Source organism: Myxine glutinosa, chromosome 8, assembly GCF_964187855.1.
Source record: "Myxine glutinosa chromosome 8, kmMyxGlut1.1, whole genome shotgun sequence".
Lineage (NCBI taxonomy): Eukaryota > Metazoa > Chordata > Myxini > Myxiniformes > Myxinidae > Myxine > Myxine glutinosa.
This window is the reverse complement of record NC_136268.1, coordinates 133,909,258-133,927,486: the sequence shown is the minus strand read 5'-3', so window position 1 is coordinate 133,927,486 and position 18,229 is coordinate 133,909,258. Positions and strand designations below refer to the sequence as shown.

Genomic DNA, 18,229 nt, shown 5'->3' with positions numbered 1-18,229 from the left:
AACAGTGGTTATTCCAGTCTGGAACTACCAACCAGTGGAGATATTTCAACCACACCCACTCGCAACCCAAAGATTTAAGATGGCAGTTAACAATCACCATAACAACTATGACTGAGCGATGAACTCTATTCAACAGGTGAAGTCACGTGGTCACGGCCACTTGAAGGGGCCTGCCCAAGTTCTACAGCCGTAGTATAAATGAGTTTCTTTACCAGGAATTTCAACACAGGGGTGGTCATTTGGTACTTCAATCAGAGGAAACGGTTGCCAATCTATGGTTGTTTGCCTGTGCTCTCTCCTTTATAAATGTCGAGCATCAAGCAAGGAAGCAGCACGTACCATTTTTTTAAGTCTTTGGTATGACTCGGCCAGGGTTCGAACCGTGGACCTGATCCAGACTCAGAATGGATGCTCTAACCGTTACTCTATCGAGTCTAGTTAATAGTATATAAAAAAGTAGCTTTGGGTTTCACAAATCATTGTTGAATATATCATGGAATGAAATTCACAGTGATGACTAAGTTTTCACTTCATTTCCTCACTTCTTGCAACAGTGACTTCTTTGTACTAACACAAAGTGACTTCATGGAAAGAGCACCTTCTTCAATAACTTAATGGAAACAGGATTATCTTCAATAACTTTCTTGGTGAAGAACGCTTTTCTTTATTTGAACATATCAATATTTTTTTAAACAAGAACCAACCTTTCATTCTGTTGGATATATATATATATATTTTAATGATTATGGACTTTGTAACCATGCAGAAAAATAAAAATTCAATGTGGTGAATGGGAAATGCTATTTTCATCTTGGACAAATCAACGCAGTGGAAGCTGTGGTTTTACAGAGTGAAGCTGGCGATACAGATAAGTGAGATATTGAACGTAAAGGAAAAGCAGAACTATGATTATGGGTTGTGCACTTCTCATTTTATCGTTGGAAAACACTTACTGCTACATCTCTGTATGAGTCGTGTTCATTACTCCGGTGCTTTCATTCGGTGTTACAATAAGGAAAGCCAAAAAAGTGGAGAAAATCTCTCGTCTCGAGATGGTGGAGGAAAGAGTTCTCCCAAGAACCATGCAAGGAGTCATGCTTCTTACTCTGATGCTTTTCTCACAAGGTATGATTTTGTGTCGTGTTGCATTTTATTCCTATCATGATTATAAAGAAACGGCACTCGTATATTGTTAAGAACTTGAGAAAAGGAAAAAAAAAAAAACACAACTATCATACAAAAAACCCCAAAATAACAGGGTGCTTATATGTATATATGTATATACAGTGCCTTCAGAAAGTATTCACACCCCTTGACGTTTTCACATTTTGTTATATTACAGCCTGAATTTAAAATTGATTAAATTGATAGTTTTTTTTGTCACTTATCTACACATAATACCCCGTAATGTCAAAGTGGAATTTTGATTTTAGAAATTTTTACAAAATAATGAAAGATGAAATACAGAAATATCTAATTTACATAAGTATTTAACCCCCTGATTCCCTGATTGAACCCCCTGATTATACTCCATAGAAGTGCCTTTGGTGGTGATTACAGTTTTGAGGCTTGTGGGGTATGGCTATATCAGCTTTGCCCATCTGGATTTGGGAAGTTTCTCCTATTCTTCCTTGCAGATTTGCACAAGCTCTGTCAAGTTGGATGGGGACCGTCGGTGAACAGCAATCTTCAAGTCTTTCCACAGATGCTAAATGGGATTCAAGTCTGGGATTTGCCTGGGCCATTCAAGGACTTTCATGTTATTGTTCCGAAACCATTCCATTGTTGCTTTGGCTCTATGTTTGTGGTCATTGTCCTGTTGGAATGTAAATCTTTGCTGCAGTCTGAGGTCTTTTGCACTCTGAAGCAGGTTCTCCTGAAGGATTTGCCTGTATTTGGCTCCATTCATTATTCCCTCTATCAGTACATGTCTTCCAGTCCTTGCTGCTGAAAAGCATCACCATAGCATGATGCTGCCACCACCATACTTCACGGTAGTGATGGTGTTAGATGGGTGATGAGCTTTGCTCGGTTTCTGCCAGACATGGCACTTTGCATTCAGGCTAAAGAGTTCCATTTTCATCTCCTTGGACTGTAGAATCTCTTGCCTCATGCTCTCAGAGTCTTTCACGTGCCTTTTTGCAACTCCAGGCATGCTGTCATGTGCGTTTTTCGCTGGGGTGGCTTCCGTGTGGCCACTCTCCCATAAAACCGTGATTTGTGAAGTGCTGCAGAGACTGTTGTCCTGGTAGGTTCTCCCATCTCAGCCAAGGAACTCTAGTTCTGACAGAGTGGTCATTAGGTTATTGGGCACCTCCTTGTCCAAGGTCCTTCCTGCCCGGTTGCTCAGTTTGGTCAGATGGCCAGCTCGAGGAAGAGTCTGGATATTTCCATATTCCTTCCATTTCATAAAGATGGAGCTCATTGTGCTCTTTGGAACTTTCAACAGCCTAGAAATTGTTTTATCCCCTTCGCCAAATCTATGCCTCCTCACAATCTATCTTGCAATTATACATATAGTTCCTTGGACGTCATGGTAGAGTTGCTCCTCTGACATGCACTGTCAACTGTGGTACCTTGTATAGAAAGGTGTGTTACTTTCTAAATCATGTCTAATCAATTGAATTGGCCACAGTTGCATTCCAATCAAGTTGTAGAGACATCCCAAGGATGATCAAAGGAAATTGGATGCACCTGAGTTCAATTTGGAGTGTCATAGCAAAGGGGTTGAATACTTATTGACTCAAGACATTTCAGCTCTTCATCTTTAATTATTTTGTAAAAATAAATTCAATTTTTTTTTTATATTTTACATTTTGGGGTATTAGGTGGAGATCAATGACCAAAAAAAATCTAAATTAATCCATTTAAAATTCAGGTTGTAACACAACAAAATGTGAAAAAACTTGAGGGATGTGAATACTTTTTGAAGGGTATGTGTGTGTGTGTGTGTGTGTGTGTGTGTGTGTGTGTGTGTGTGTGTGTGTGTGTGTGTGTGTGTGTGTGTGTGTGTGTGTGTGTATATATATATATATATATATATATATATATACACACATATATATACGTATATATTTTTTTCTTTCTAAAAACAAAGTAATAGTTTGAATGGATGATCAACCCTCATGTCATGTCATAGAACATATTTAGCAGCCACGGGCGAATGCGTACAGCAGGAAAAAAATAGTTTTCAAATGTGTAGTGCTTCTGAATTAAATGTTTCTGAGCAAAAAAACAACAATTACATGGATCTTATGCGCTTCCAACAATAACAGGTACCTAATTGGTTAATTGAATTACATGTATTTTATTTTCTTGGTATTGTTATGAATTGTGTTTTTTATTTTTTTGCACATCCTTGATTTGTGTCCACTGTCGGTAGAATAAAGTTATCTGGGCTTAAAAGTGGTCCTGAACTTAATATTAGATTGTTTTCCCATTGGTTGTTGTTTTTTTTTTTATTCTTTTTTTTTTTCATTACATTTTTTCCCAGGTTGTTATTGAAAGGTTTCTTGATCACTCTGATCAACTTGCTTGATAACTCCTTTTTGTTTTGCCATTTTTATTATTGTTTTGCTCATCTACTATGTAGAAACGTAAAGCATAATAATTCGTTATAAATATTTGAGTGAGTGTTATAAGATTCATGTTTCTTGTTGGAAATAGTGGAGCATGATGGGACATGTGTATGCACAGTGTATTTTAATTTTGTTGCTGTGCCTTTTAAAGGTATAATGGTGAATAGTTTGAGTCAGTCGTACAACTTATTCTCAGAGATACTTGAAGAACCACTTTTAGAGGCCATTTTTCCCCACAGAGCACGGGTTGGCCTTTTTTGGGCACCGTGGTCCCCTTTTTGAAGCAATGTTTTTTATGGTCAGATGCCCTTCCTGCTGCCAACCCTGTTAGTCGCCTCTTGCGACACAGGGAATTACCAGTGAGCTGGTACTCGATTTGCCGACCTCAGAAGGATGACAGGCTGAGTCAACCTCCCTGGTGTTAATTCAGTGATCAACCGGGATTTGAACCCAGGATCCTAGGATCCCAAGCCGGCACCCTAACTGCAAAGCCAACACCAGGCTATCCTCAGAGATGCTTGATGACAATTATATCATTTTTATTGTAATGATATCTGTAAGTTGTAGTAATGGATATTTTTATTTGTCATTCTTCTGACACCAGCACTGCCCTCCACCTGAGCATTTCCCTAAAGTATGAATGTTTGGAAAAACATGGAAAGCCCTCTCTATATACCTTTTCACTCACAAGACCATGTTCAAGCTGCCAAATAATACACATTAATAATGATCGAGTAGATCAGTTTCTGTTAACAGGATGGATCAGAGGTCGTGGACTTGCATTTTAGCTGTCTCGTCTGGGTTAAATTTATGACCCGACTGTGAACTGCCATCCTGGTGATTCGTGGACAGGAAGTTGCATGGCAAAACAAGAAAAGCACTCGGTAAAGGATAAAAACATAAAACTCTGCCAGGCTGAAAAGCTTACCTTTTGTATCCCACTGAGAGCAAGTGTCGTCCGAATTTGTCCATAACTTTTTGAGATATCCTGCTCACCGACAGACACAATGAAATATGAATGAATGATCGTTTTAAGGCCATTTTCTCCTCGCTAGAGCGGGGGTTAGCCTTGTGGGCCCCATGACAATCATGGTTCCCTGTTTGAGGCAATGTTTTTATGGCCGGATGCCCTTCCTGATGCCAACCCTTGGTCACGATCTTACGATGCGCAGGGATACGGTGTACCTATTCTAAATCTGGGTACACACCCTGATCATTCATCCCAGCAAGCTGGTGCTCAATTTGCCGACCTCGGAAGGATGACAGGCTGAGTCAACCCCCCTGGCGTTAATTCAGCTATCGACCGGGATTCAAACCTAGGATCCCAAGCCGGCACCCTAACCGCTAAGCCAACACCAGGCTCAAACACACAAGGGGCACACACCGACAGACACACAAGGGTGAAAAACATGACGTCCATACACCTTCGGTGTAGAGGTAATGAACTGTCCTTTGGATGGTTATTAAGATGTGTCCCACCTGTTAGCATTAGTTAGTGGACAATAAAGATCCCAGTTGGTGGACAATAAAGAGTAGGCGAGTTGTTACCAGCACCCTGAACAAATTGAAAATTTCTGCGAGCTTCAGTTTAACGTAAGGCCCAGCCAGCCGGTTCCTAAAATACTGTGGTCATAAACTTTCTCCAAACGACCAAAATTTTTCACCTTTTGCTGCTTTATAGCCTGGAATTAAAATTCATTAGATCAAACTTTTCCACCTGTATTTACACATCGTAACCCACAACTTGCAAGTGAAAAAGAAATTCTACAAATTTCAGAAAATTAATTAAAAATACAAAACTAGAATATCTTGGTTGGATAAGTGGTGTCCACCCCCCTTATCATAGAAATTGTAAATTAGCTCAGATGTCACCAATCATCTGCAAAATCACACACCAAGTTAATTGGCCTCCATTGTAGTGATTGTGATTATTTATAATAAAATCGGCTGTTCCCGCAAGTTTTCTCTATTGGGTAGTGCATTCCACAGAAAATACTCAACAATGAGCACCAAGGACCTTTCAAAAGACCTCAGGATAGAGTTGTGGAAAGGCACAGACAAGGGGATGTGTCTAAAAATATTTAAAAGGCTTTAAATATCCCTTGGAGCACAGTGAAGACAATCATTAAGAAGTGAAGGTGTATGGTACCACCAATACCCTGCCTAGATCAGGCCGTCGCTCCAAAGTGAATGACCAAGCAAGGAGGAGACTGATCAGAGAGGCCACCAAGAGACCAATGGCAACTTTGAAAGAGCTCCAGGCCTTTATGGCAAAGACTGGTCACTGTGTGCACTGTGCATGTGACTACAATATCCCAAGCACTCCACAAGTCTGGCCTGTATGGTAGGGTGGCAAGAAGGAAGTCATTACTCAAAAAAGTCCACCTTGAGTCCCATTTGAGGTATGCAATAAACACTCTGGAGATTCTGAAGCCATGTGGCAAAATTTTGTGGTCTGATGAAACCAAGATTTCATATTGACCATGCTATTATGGTCCATATACTGCTATTATGGTCCAACTTTTGGCCTAAATGCAAAACGTTACGTTTGGCACAAATCCAGCACAGCACATCACCCAAAGAACACCTAGTCAGGTTCACTATGTCAATAAATTATATTTCGTTCAAAATCATGGTAGATTAGCAAACCTATACATTTTTGGAAAGGTTATCGCATAAGGAAACTAAAAATCAATGTTTACATTTGGAGAGATACCTGTATGGCGGCCATTTTGGATTTTCAAAATGGCCACTGTAAAATACATATTTTGTTCTATTTCTGCCTCTAATTACCATAAAAACTTTTTAAAATATCCTAAACCTATATTTTCAGGGACAAGGAATCCAATGAAAGTATCAAATTAGTGCTATGGGGAATGGTAAGACACGAATCAAAGGTTTTGAATTGCAAAATACTGTCTTTATATTCGCGATAAGTTGCATAATCAAATACATGTTATCATTTTGTACAGGCAGTTAATAACATCAAAATGTGTCACAATAATTCATATCACCAAACATACACAGGCAGTCAGCAAAATCATATATACACATGCAGTCAGTATAACTTCACATCTACACAGGCAGTCAATGACAAAATATACACAGGCAGTCAATGGCATCAAACATACACGATTACAGAATATGCCATTTAGAGTTCGTCATCACTGTCCTGTGTGTCGTATCCGACAATATAGTCCGCATCGTTTTCACAGTCCGTTCCACACAAGCAAAGGTCGGTCAAATTGATTGGCAAATCGAATTGGTCGAATGGTCGATCGAATCGAATTCGATGAATCAAATCGAATCGATCGAATTGGTCGATCGAAACGATTGGTCGAATGGTCGAATTGGTCAAATGGAATTGGTCGATTGGTCGAATTGGTCGAATCGAATTGGTCAGAATTGGCAAATGTAAACATTGATTTTCAGATTTTCCATGTAATAACGTTTCCAAAAATGTATAGGTTTGCTAATCTACCATGATTTTGAACGAAAAAACATAGTGAACCTGACTAACCATCCCGACTGTAAAGCATGGTGGTGGCAGCATCATGTAATGGGGATGTTTCTCAAACATTTTTTAAAATGTGACTCAGGTTTTTTTTGTTGTTTCTTTTTTCAGGAAAGGAAAAAACAAACAAAAACTTACCTTGACATATGGTGCATTAACAAAGTATTTATGTAGCAGATCAAGCCAAAAGGTTGAATGTACTTTGGAAAGTTTGTTGTTGGTCTCGGCCTGGTTCAGCCTTTGGCATAACTGCAACACATGGACAACACACACAACACGTAACTGCAACACATTATCAATGTGATTCATTGATAAACTGTGAAGCATGGTCATGACAGCATCATGTTATGGGGATGTTTCTCATCGGCAGGAACTGGGGTGCTTGTCAGGATAGAAGGGAAAATGGATGGAGCAAAATACAGAAAAAATCAGAGGAAAATCTGTTGCCCTCTGCAAAAAAGCTGAATGAAATCAGGACGGAAGTTCACCTTTCAGCATGACAACGATCCGAAGCACATAGCCAAAGCTACACTGGAGTGGCTAAGGAACAAAAAGATAAATGTCCTTGAGTGGCCCAGTCGGAGCCCAGACCTAAATGCAATCGAAAATCTGTGGCATGACTTGAAGATGTTAATGACTTGACTTGAAGATGACTTCATGACTTGAAGATGAAGAGCCCAGTCCATCAATGCTCCCCACGCAACTTGACTGAGCTTGAACAGTTTTGTACAGAAGAATGGGCAAATATTGCCCAATCAAGGTGTGCAAAGTTGGTAGAGACCTACCTGAACAGACTCACAGCTGTAATTCCTGTCAAAGGTGCTTCCGCCAAGTATTAACTCAGGGGACACTTATCCAACTAAGATATTCTACTTTTGTATTTTTAATTAATTTTGTGAAATTTGTGGGTTTTGTTTTTCACGTGGAAGTTGTGGGTTACAATTTGTAAATAGAGGTGGAAAATCTGATTTAATGCAATTTAATTCCAGGTTATAAGGCAACAAAAGGTGAAAATGTTGAAAGGGGGTGTAGACTTTCTATAGGCACTATATATATATACAGACTTGGCATTTAATATGGAATTTTTTTTTTTCCTTGACTTGGGCTTACTTTCTTAACTCAGTATATCAATCTGGTGAGTTTCTTTTACACTTTGGTGATTTATTTGTTAAAAGAACCATGTCACTGATTGTCTGTCGCAGCAAGAAGTCAACAACAGGATTATATCACAGGTGGCATGGCAAAATGTACGGACAGGTGCATTTGATGATTGGCTTCACAGTCGGGTATACAAGGGTTGTTGCGTTCTGTATTAGTGGAAAACAACTGCTGCACGTCTCCAAAAGTTATTGCCGCTTCCTCTGGAGATGGTCCGTCAACTCGACAATGTTGTTTGTCATGGAGTGGTGGCTTTACGAAATTACGGCATGAAACAGCGTGCTATTGCTCGGCAGTATGGCATCACTCAAGGTCAGGTGTCAAAGATCCTGAAACGAAATGCTCAGAGGGGTGTCCCTACTCCAATACCGAGGCCAGGACGTCCCCGCACAACCACAATGAGGGATGATCGCCAGCTGCACCGGTTAGTCCGCAATGGCCGTACCAAGTCAGCTAATCGGCTTAGGGCTGAGTGGCAGCAACTGACAAATGTGCCTGTATCCAGAAGGCTAGTCAACCAACGACTGGTTCAAGCAGGCTGCCGTGCCAGGCGTCCCCTGACAAAGCCACGCCTGAACAGACAACACCGCCAGCGCCGATTGCAGTGGGCCAGAGAGCACCGTCAATGGCAGCCAGGACACTGGAATCACGTGATCTTCAGTGACGAGTCTAGATTTCTGGTCTATCGTCAAGATGGCCACGTCCGAGTGCACAGACAAGTGAATGAAGCCAACAACAAAGATTGTATAGTGCCAAGAGTCCAAGCTGGAGGTGGTGGGGTGACCGTTTGGGCTGCTTTTCATGCAGGGGGCAAAACTGACCTGGTTGTTCTGAATGGAAACCTGAACCAGTTCAAGTACAGGGCCATTCTGGAAGAAACATTGCTTCCATTTGCTCGTGCAGCCTTTTAAGGAAACTTTGTCTTCCAAGATGACAATGCACGGCCTCATCGTGCTCGCATGATCCAACACTTTCTTGCTGACCGTGGTGTAGAGCATATGGAGTGGCCTGCCATGTCCCCGGATATGAATCCGATAGAGAACTTGTGGGCAGAATTAACGCGTCAAATCGACCACTTGGACCAGCAGCCGACCTCTGTGCGTGAATTGCAGCAGGCTATTGTCACTGCATGGCAAGCGATTCCTGTCCAAACCTTGGCAAATCTCGTGAACAGCATGCCTCAACGTGTACGTGCTTTCCTGAATGCTCGTGGGGGTTACACGAAGTACTGAACTGTAATTTTAGTTTGTAATCCCAGTCATAATTTAGCTTTTGTTTTTGTTAAAAAAAAATTTGGCTAATGTGCAAAATAAAGAGATACTTCTGGAAAACGTACAGAAGTTTAACACAGTAATGTCCATGAATTGAGTTCGATATCAGTTGACATCACTTTCAAGGATCAATTTATTTGTTTCGAAATGTCAAATGTGGTTTTTGTTTCTTTTAAAGGCCACATTAACAAAATCTAGAATAATTTCAACATAATTCCAATGAACTTTTGGTTCTAAGACATCTTGAAAAGTAAGTTCACCCCCACAAAAAATATATTCCATATTAAATGCCAAGTCTGTATATATATATATATATATGTATATATATATATATATATATATATATATACACACACACACACAACTGTGAGAAATAGTAGAAACTCCACAGTACGAGCAGGGCGTCTCATTTGCATTGAATAAATAATCGGGAGATTAAATCAGACGTGGACGTAGCTTCAGGACTTCGATCTTTAATGTTTGACAAGCTTTCGACCAATAAAGATCTTCTGAGTCGGCCCCAAGTCCAACGGAAGTACATATACATATACATATGTAATAATTCATATATATATATATATATATATATATATATATATATATATATATATATATATATATCACGTGGTGTTACTCCTATTTGTTACCTCCGCCACCAAAGGTGGATGGAGGAGGTTATGTTTTCACACGTTTCTGTTTGTTTTTGAACAGGATATCTCCAAAAGGTGTGAACAGATTCAGACGAAATTTGGTGTAGATATTGACAACTCGATATTGACCATGTCCTCAACCATTTCTTCGACATGCATTTGCTGGTGTTGTTCAAACTTGGGACACTGATAATGAATGATGCGTTACATATGCATGTCATTTTTTTCGAGATCAAATCCAATATGGCCGACTGGCGGCCATTTTGTTAGTTAAACGTGTACTGACCATTTATCAGATGTGCTTGTACCGATTTTGTTCCAAACTTGGCACAAAGACATCACATGAGAGTATACATATGCAGAAGATTTTGTTTTGTAAAACAATCGAAGTACGAGTAATACAAGTATAATCTTGTAAATATGGGTTAGCCCTTTAACTCTGGAAAGCAAAATTATTAAAACCCCTTGGGGGCTATGATATTTTATGTCTTTTTCTCCTTGTTTTGGCAATTATTTCTCAGTATTAGGGTCTTTTTTCTTTTATTCCAAATTACTTTCTTTGGGAATTCTTAAGGCAACATGGAGGCTTCTTTAGAGCTGTAGCATTCTATTTATATGCACCATATGCAAAGACAATCAAAAAGACAAGGTATACTTTCCATTACTCTCGAGAGCAAGATGAAAAATAAGGCGTCAACTTCACTCTGAGTAACAAATGCCATTAACTGCAGTAAGGGAAGGTTGCCATAAATGGGACTCTTCTTCACCTCTACCACATTAAAATGCTACAATGATGGCCCACTGCTATTATGGTCCATATACCCATACCATCCATGCACCCTATAATGTCACATATTGCTATTATTCATAGCTTTATTGATTGATTATATTTGGATATTCAACAACTACTTTGTGCACATTAAGGCTAAATTGCGTTAATTAAGATGAATATGAAAAAAAAAATTCAAACGATATTCCCCACTTGCTTTACCGATCATATGTCCAAAGTTTTTCATCGATTTGTTAAATGGTTCTGGAAAGGATTTTTTATGTTTTTATTTTCAATCCAATATAGCCACACCAACCACGTGACTGATGATGTCCTTCGTTTAATTCTTCACTCACATCGGGTCATAGGCCAGATATATGAAGTTTCAGATTTTTTGGATAAGAATTTAAATTCAACCAATTATGGCTGGTTTACCACTTCACCAATGGCGTCATTGTTGTCATCCTATATACCCCATGGAGAGGTGATGACCTATACTAAGTTTCAATTTTTTTTGTTGAGTAGTTTTGGAGAATTCTTTTTTAAATGATGAAGAAAATGATCGTAAAAAATGAAATGTCCAATTTTTAGCTCACCTGGAACGAAGTTCAGGGAGCTTATACGATGGCGCGTCGTCCGTCCTGTCAGTCCATTGGTCCGTCCGTCAGTCCGTAAACACTTTAAACTTCTTCTCCAAAACCGCTGATGGGATTGCATCCAAATTTGGCACAAATTATATTTGCTGTGTTGTGACTAAAGTTTGTTCACGGTATTAAAAAAAATCGGGGTCTAAGGAGGTCTACCGGGGGTCAAAGTGGATCCAGGTTTGACCCCCTAAAATAGGAATTTGCTTTTTGCTCTGAAACTACACCCACAATTTCGATGAAACTTTACCACAACCTTCATCACCCTAGATGAAATACCAAAGTTTGTTCACGGCATTAAAAAGATCTGCTTCTTTGTGGGTCTACGGGGTGTCAATGTGGGTCCAGATTTGACCCCCCAAAATAGATATTTGCTTTCTTCTCTGAAACTACACACACTTTCGATGAAACTTCACTACAACCTTCACCACCCGTGATGAACCAAAGTTTGTTCACGGCATTAAAAAAAATCTGCCCCTGTAGGGGGTCTACGGTGGGATTTCCCCCCCCCCCCCCACTCCTCAACATCGGTGTTTGCTTTCTTCTCAGAAATGACACATGCAATTCCGATGAAACTTAACCACATCCTTAATCACCTGTGTTTTACCAAAGTTTGTTCCTGACATTTAAAAAATGGGGGTCTAAGGTGGTCTGTGGGGGGGCTTGCCCCCCGAAATAGGTATTTGCTTTTTTCTCAGAACCTACACACACAATTTTGATGAAACATCACCACAACCTTCGTCATTCATGATGTACCAATGTTTGTTGAAGGAATTGGAAAAATTGTGGTCTGTGGAGGTACACGGGTGAGAGGGTGGAGGGATTTCCCCCCAAAATAGGTATTTTTTTGTTTGTTTATTTAAAGTCTTTTGATTATGTTGGTATGATTCTACATGCTGTCCTGTCTTCCAGCAACCATTGAAATTGGTTTAAAATAGCTTTAGTCATTGCAGTATACTGTTTATTCTACCAGGTGAGCGCCGGGGTTATTGCCCCTATGTTTTTTTCTTTTAATCCAACATTGCTTTGATACCATGTGACCTATGATGTCAAAGTTATAAGTAAAATATTCTCCATGGGTAGTCACCTCCTATTTTAAAAGCTCTGCATTGATTAGATAAGCAGTTGCAGATAAAGAAAAAATTAAAGTGAAAATACATAGATGTAGACATACACATGGACACACAGACAGACAGTGGTGTTACAATAGTCTCACAACCCCTTTGGGGTGTGACTAATAAGGTAAAAAGTCTAATTTTTGTTATGGGCAATGATCAAATGAACTGATGGTGCATGCATTTCAATATCTTTGTTGTGTCTCATGACTCCAATGCAGATTCCATATGTTAAATAAGGAAAGTTAATCCTTCTTTGGTAACCTAAACTTTCCTCAATGTATTTGTTTGCATTTCCACCTCTGAAATGTCTAGGCTGGGTTTGAATCTCATCCCAGGTATAAACTGTCATCCTGGTGTTTCATAGGCAGGGTAATTCATCAAATTGTGTGCCATCCCATGGATGGACATTAAACTTGGCGTCCTGTCTTCCAGCATTAGTTGGTGGACCTTAACGATACCATGATGTTCTTCGTGAAGAGTAGGCAAGCTATCATTGACACCCTGACATCCCCCTCTCTAACCAACTTGTTTGACCAGCCAGTTTGTGAAAGACTTGGTGGGAATAATTGTGGCTGTGAAAGAACAAGAAAGAGGAATATGTGTTTGTATTTCCTTCGATCTGCATCAAACACGTAGCGTTTTATTTTTCGGTATCTGACCAAAATACCATTTTGGATATCTGTAAAGCATTCCTGCTTGATTGATCACAGGATAAATTAATGATAAACTTGAAGTAAAACTGGATTTCAAGATTGAGCTTTACTTCTGTAGCAACATGAAGTTTAAGCATGCACTTCCACTCGAATATGTGTGCAAAATAGTTCTACTTCCTTATTACCAGGCCTGACACTTCCTCCTTTTTGCCCTTACAAGGCACACAGCCTGGATTACTGGTGATATTTAGGCATTGCGAAAACAGCAGAGTTTAATAGAAACATGACTGGAGGATTTGGAAAAATACCTGCAGACTGATAAATACATGTGTTATGCCTTGCCTAAATTATTTGTGGAGTTGCTTTTTAATATCAAGCAATTTACTTGCAAATTTTTGGATTATCAGTGTCAATTTTATGGGGGTGGATAGCACCAAACTAGAAAATTGTACGACGTGTAAAACTATTCCCAATCTTATTCAACAATTGCATAAATGATATGAAAGACATTAGAACTTGGTGGTTCGTTAAACCTTTTGCGGAAATTTAATGGAGAAACCACAACCGGAATTACTCACAAAGAAGGAACTAAGGAAACGGAACATAATTTGTGCATGTGCATGCCAAAATAACGTTGTACTTGTGTTCTGCAATGCTTTCTGGACCGTGTGGGTGTGTGCACATCTATACCCATAAAAGGCAAAACTCTCACACTCTCTGTCTCTCTGTCTCTCTGTCTCTCTCTCTCTGTGTGTATATATGTGTTATATACACAGCCACATCTTTTAAGTTACAAACTCCAAACTCTGGGTACACATTCAACTTTGTGTGGGGGGTAACATAGGCTATTCGGCCGTTGCCTCACCTGGGAGTGTGAGGGGCGGGGAGTGCGGGGGTGGGGAGGGTGCACAAATTCTCTATGTAAATGTGTATCATGTAGCACCACCTAGTGGTGGTGGCAGAGGGTATTACAATTCCCTTTTTTTTTACCTGAGCAACGCTGAGGTTAAAGCACTCTTCGCATGGGTAAATAAATTTTGTCAAATAGGACGACTAATTGGTCCGTCAGTGAAGCGACGGGTTGGCTCCGCTCGTATCCTATGCAGTATAAACAAGACTATTCTTTATTTATTTAACTTTTTAGTCTGAAACGAATTGGAGGATCAAAGGGTAACAAAGGAACTATACTGAAAGTGAGGTGAGGGTAAACAGCCAGACACAGGCAGGAGAATAGATCAGGAGAGACACCAAAAATACAGTAAGTACTCAGTTTCCACCACGCTCCCTTCCCAGTCACATATATTCTTCGACAAGTGCCTTAATATCCACTCTCCAAAATCAAGGTCGAATTCCACAAAATGGTGGGTTAATGATAGTAGAATTGAGCACAGGTAGGGAAGGAAGATGAGATCAATTGAGGTGAGCCACCATCTTTAATTCCTGATAGGAATAGTTGGATTTGATCATCAGACTCTGTGGTGTAATGGTCAGCGTGTCTGTACTGACTCTGAGAGGTCGATTATTTGAACCCTCGCGAGTCATACGAAAGACTTAAAAAATAGTACTGCTGCTTCCTTGCTTGACGCTTATTTAAAATGGATAAAGCATGGACAAACAACCATAAGTTGGTAATAATTGTGTAGGGCTGTAGGCTTTGATTGTCTCCATGGCCTCCTGTTTCGAAGTTCCTTACAAGGGATCTCGTATTATTGTTTTTATTATTTTACTGACTCAGTGAGGTGATTTCAAAGGTGGCAGAAAAGATGAGCAAATAAGTGCAAGTGGTAATTCGACCTGCATTTTGGAAAGTGAACATAAAGGTGTTGTGGAAGGATATATGTGATGTGAGGGAGGGAGAGAGAGAGAGAGAGAGAGAGAGAGAGAGAGAGAGAGAGAGAGAGAGAGAGAGTGTGTGAGTGTGTGTGTGTGTGTGTGTGTGTGTGTGTGTGTGTGTGTGTGTGTGTGTGTGTGTGTGTGTGTGTGTGTGTGTGTGTGTGTGTGTGTGTGTGTGTGTGTGAGAGTGTGTGAGAGTGTTAGCGAGGTAGAAAACATGCCACCAACCTGTCGTTGATGATTGATCAACAGGTCCTATGCATCTGCTTGTTTGTTGAAGATGCTGATGAGGTTGATAGCTTTGGATTCCACATCTCCAAGAGTGAAAGGTGTGAAGCAGTGCACCAGCCCAAAGGAAGATAAGTGCTCTCCTGAGCTATTGAAAAATAAGCTTGTCAACCAGAGTTACTAAGGATGAAACTGACATGATGCAGGATGTCTAGTCTCTAACTGCCATTGTGAGTCATATTTGATATGCAGGGTGTCTCAGAAGTCTGGACCTATAAAAATACACAGTACTGCATCCACTTTTAATTTATTTAATGTTCAAATTTATTCCCATTAACTTGCATACGCAACAATTCTTGCACGCATGCTTTTCTGAACATTTCTTAAGAAAGATAGACTGATGTCAGCGTTTTCCTTTCAAACGTTTTCCTCCAGCTCTGCTATACTGCTTGGTCTTGGTGGTGGCGGAGGGTTTCTAGTGCCACAGATTTTGTGGTGCCACATAAGCCACAGATTTCTGGTGTCCCTATTGGAAAAAGTCTACTTGCATTAGGTCTGGACTATGTCGGCGCCATTCTACCAGGCCAGAGCATCCTATGCACCTCAAAGGTATTGTTTCATCCAACCAGTTTGAGACAGTCGTAGCATCATCCTGTTGAAACCACACTTTTCTCAATCGCTCAAAACTAAAAGGCATACCATCTGAATAAGTAAACCAAAACTTCTTGAAAATTTGTGAGGCACCTTGCACCAGAAACAATGTCTTCGTAAACGTATGGGCCTAACAACGCCACCGAAAATAGCACAACACACCATAAATATACAATTGTATTGAAAACTGGCTTCATCAGCCCAATTAGGATTCTCATCGCTCCAACATCGGCAATTATGTTGGTTGACTCTCCCAGTTAAATGGAACGAGGCTTCATCACTGAAGATAATGTCAGATAATAATGTTGGTTCTACATCCAGTCTGATTGCCCACTCACAAAATTCCATAGGTTGGTCAGCATCATATCCATGAAAAGTTTGACCAAAGGTAACCAACCATATATGGGTGGTACTTGTTTGCCTTTAAAATTATTCCAAGTGAAGAATGGCGAACTCACACTTCTTGACGAACTTTTCTCAGCAATTTTTAGGGGGTTTCTTGCAACCACTACAAGAACATTTTCAGTATTATCTCTATCTGTAGAGGAGTGAGGACGACGAGCATGAGGTTTATCAGCAAAACTTCACGCCCCTTTCAATCGTACCAGTCTACCGACGAATTGATGACTTGCCTTTGGCTTTTCAGGTTGTTTTTCATGGAATAACTGACATGCCTCCCTCTGGATTTTTCTGGAAACATGTCGCAACATAAGTTCCACCTTCTGTAAACTGGGGTGGAGATTTTTCTTGGTATAATGAACCATGCGGGTATTTTATTTACCTGCAATATTTAAAAAACCTGACATTAAGAATGCGTTTATTTCATTTTAAAATAAAATGTCTTTTTCTTATGGGTCCAGACTTCTGAGATACCCTCTATAGTCTGCTGATGATAAGTGGCCAATTAGGAGGTTCTTGAGGTTCTATGGACTGAACTTCTTCCAGTGGATGATTAAGATGGTAGATCGGTGGTTTCACTGTAGATCATATTTCTAGACAGACAGAGTTGGAATGCAGACTTTCTTTAACTGACTGTCACGTTCCAGCATCTGATTGGACCAGCATCTGATTCTTATCCAAATCAGTTGAGAGGGGTGCAGCTGTCTGCTTCATCTGATATTAAAATGGAGCTATTGTATGACACAATATGAAATTATATGGAATAATCTGCAAAGTGGAGAAAAAAGTTGTTTTAGAATCAGATAGATCATTTTTGATTATAAGAAAGAAAATAGGGCCTAATACACTGCATTCTGCACCGGAAGAAGAGATGAAAGGATACTATTGAGAGCTTTGTGATGTTTGAGTGCATGGAATAAATCTGCCAGCCAGGAATGAATGTGACCTTGAAGCATGTGTGTATTGCTACATATAGCTTAGTAGATCCAGTTTAAACAAAATGATGAGGCTAAACAGGATAGCTTTGTTTGCATTTATGTATTGAAGGACTAAATTTTCTTGGGCTGAGGATTAATGGGTTTGTTGTGATAGAGGGAGAGTATACACAGGAGATGGGCTCAACAAGGCCTTGCCAGGTCTATGGTCCGATTTTTTTTCTGGCTTGTTGAGCTTAACAACCATCCTAAGAATGGCACGTACACATTGATTAACCACCTTGCTCACAAAACACCAGTACGATAGTTTATAGCTGGGCCGAGACTCAAACCCAGGCTCATCAGCTCAGAGGTGACTCTGCATAACCACTTGGATATCCTACCAGCCCCGTTACAAGCAATAAGGTTGCCCTTGGTTGGGTTCTTCTTCCATGTTGATCGAGCAATTTGCTTCATGACAACTAACCTGCCACAAAAGTATCTGTCTGAAGGCCTGGAAGAAGGAATGACAGATGAGAGGAATGAAAACTTTACATCGGTGAAAGCTGTTTTTTGTGAAAAGTCTTACAAACTGAAGTAAATATTGTAAACAAAGAAGAATGAAGTCCAGTGTTTTTGAGAAATAGCAGATTGTGTAGTTGTTTCCCCTTTGGTGTGATAAAACTGCCAGATTATGTGGCTCTCTAACTTGGAGGTGGAGAGATTTGGATTTGCACATGGACAAAGGACGCAAGTTCAGCAGAGGAGACACAGGAGAGTGAGGAGGGAAATCAAGTCATTAGCAGGCACAGGAGGGAAGACTTTCCATTTGCAGATACAGATGGCATC

The 18,229-nt window shown here is 40.0% G+C and overlaps 1 protein-coding gene across 2 annotated transcripts in view; it reads left to right on the top strand.

Moving 5' to 3' along the window:
• Positions 1-864: 864 nt before the first annotated feature.
• The window catches only part of PTPRC (protein tyrosine phosphatase receptor type C), a 162,087-nt gene continuing 144,722 nt past the window's right edge, over positions 865-18,229 (top strand). Inside the window, exon 1 of one of the 2 annotated variants that reach the window (XM_068125242.2) lies at positions 865-1,125. Coding sequence is in view for 1 of the 2 variants with exons in the window: in XM_078783738.1 (XP_078639864.1) it covers positions 1,053-1,125 (73 nt within the window). In the remaining variant the exon portion in view is untranslated. The remainder of the gene's footprint in view (positions 1,126-18,229) is intronic. The other variant, XM_078783738.1, reaches the window with a different exon arrangement.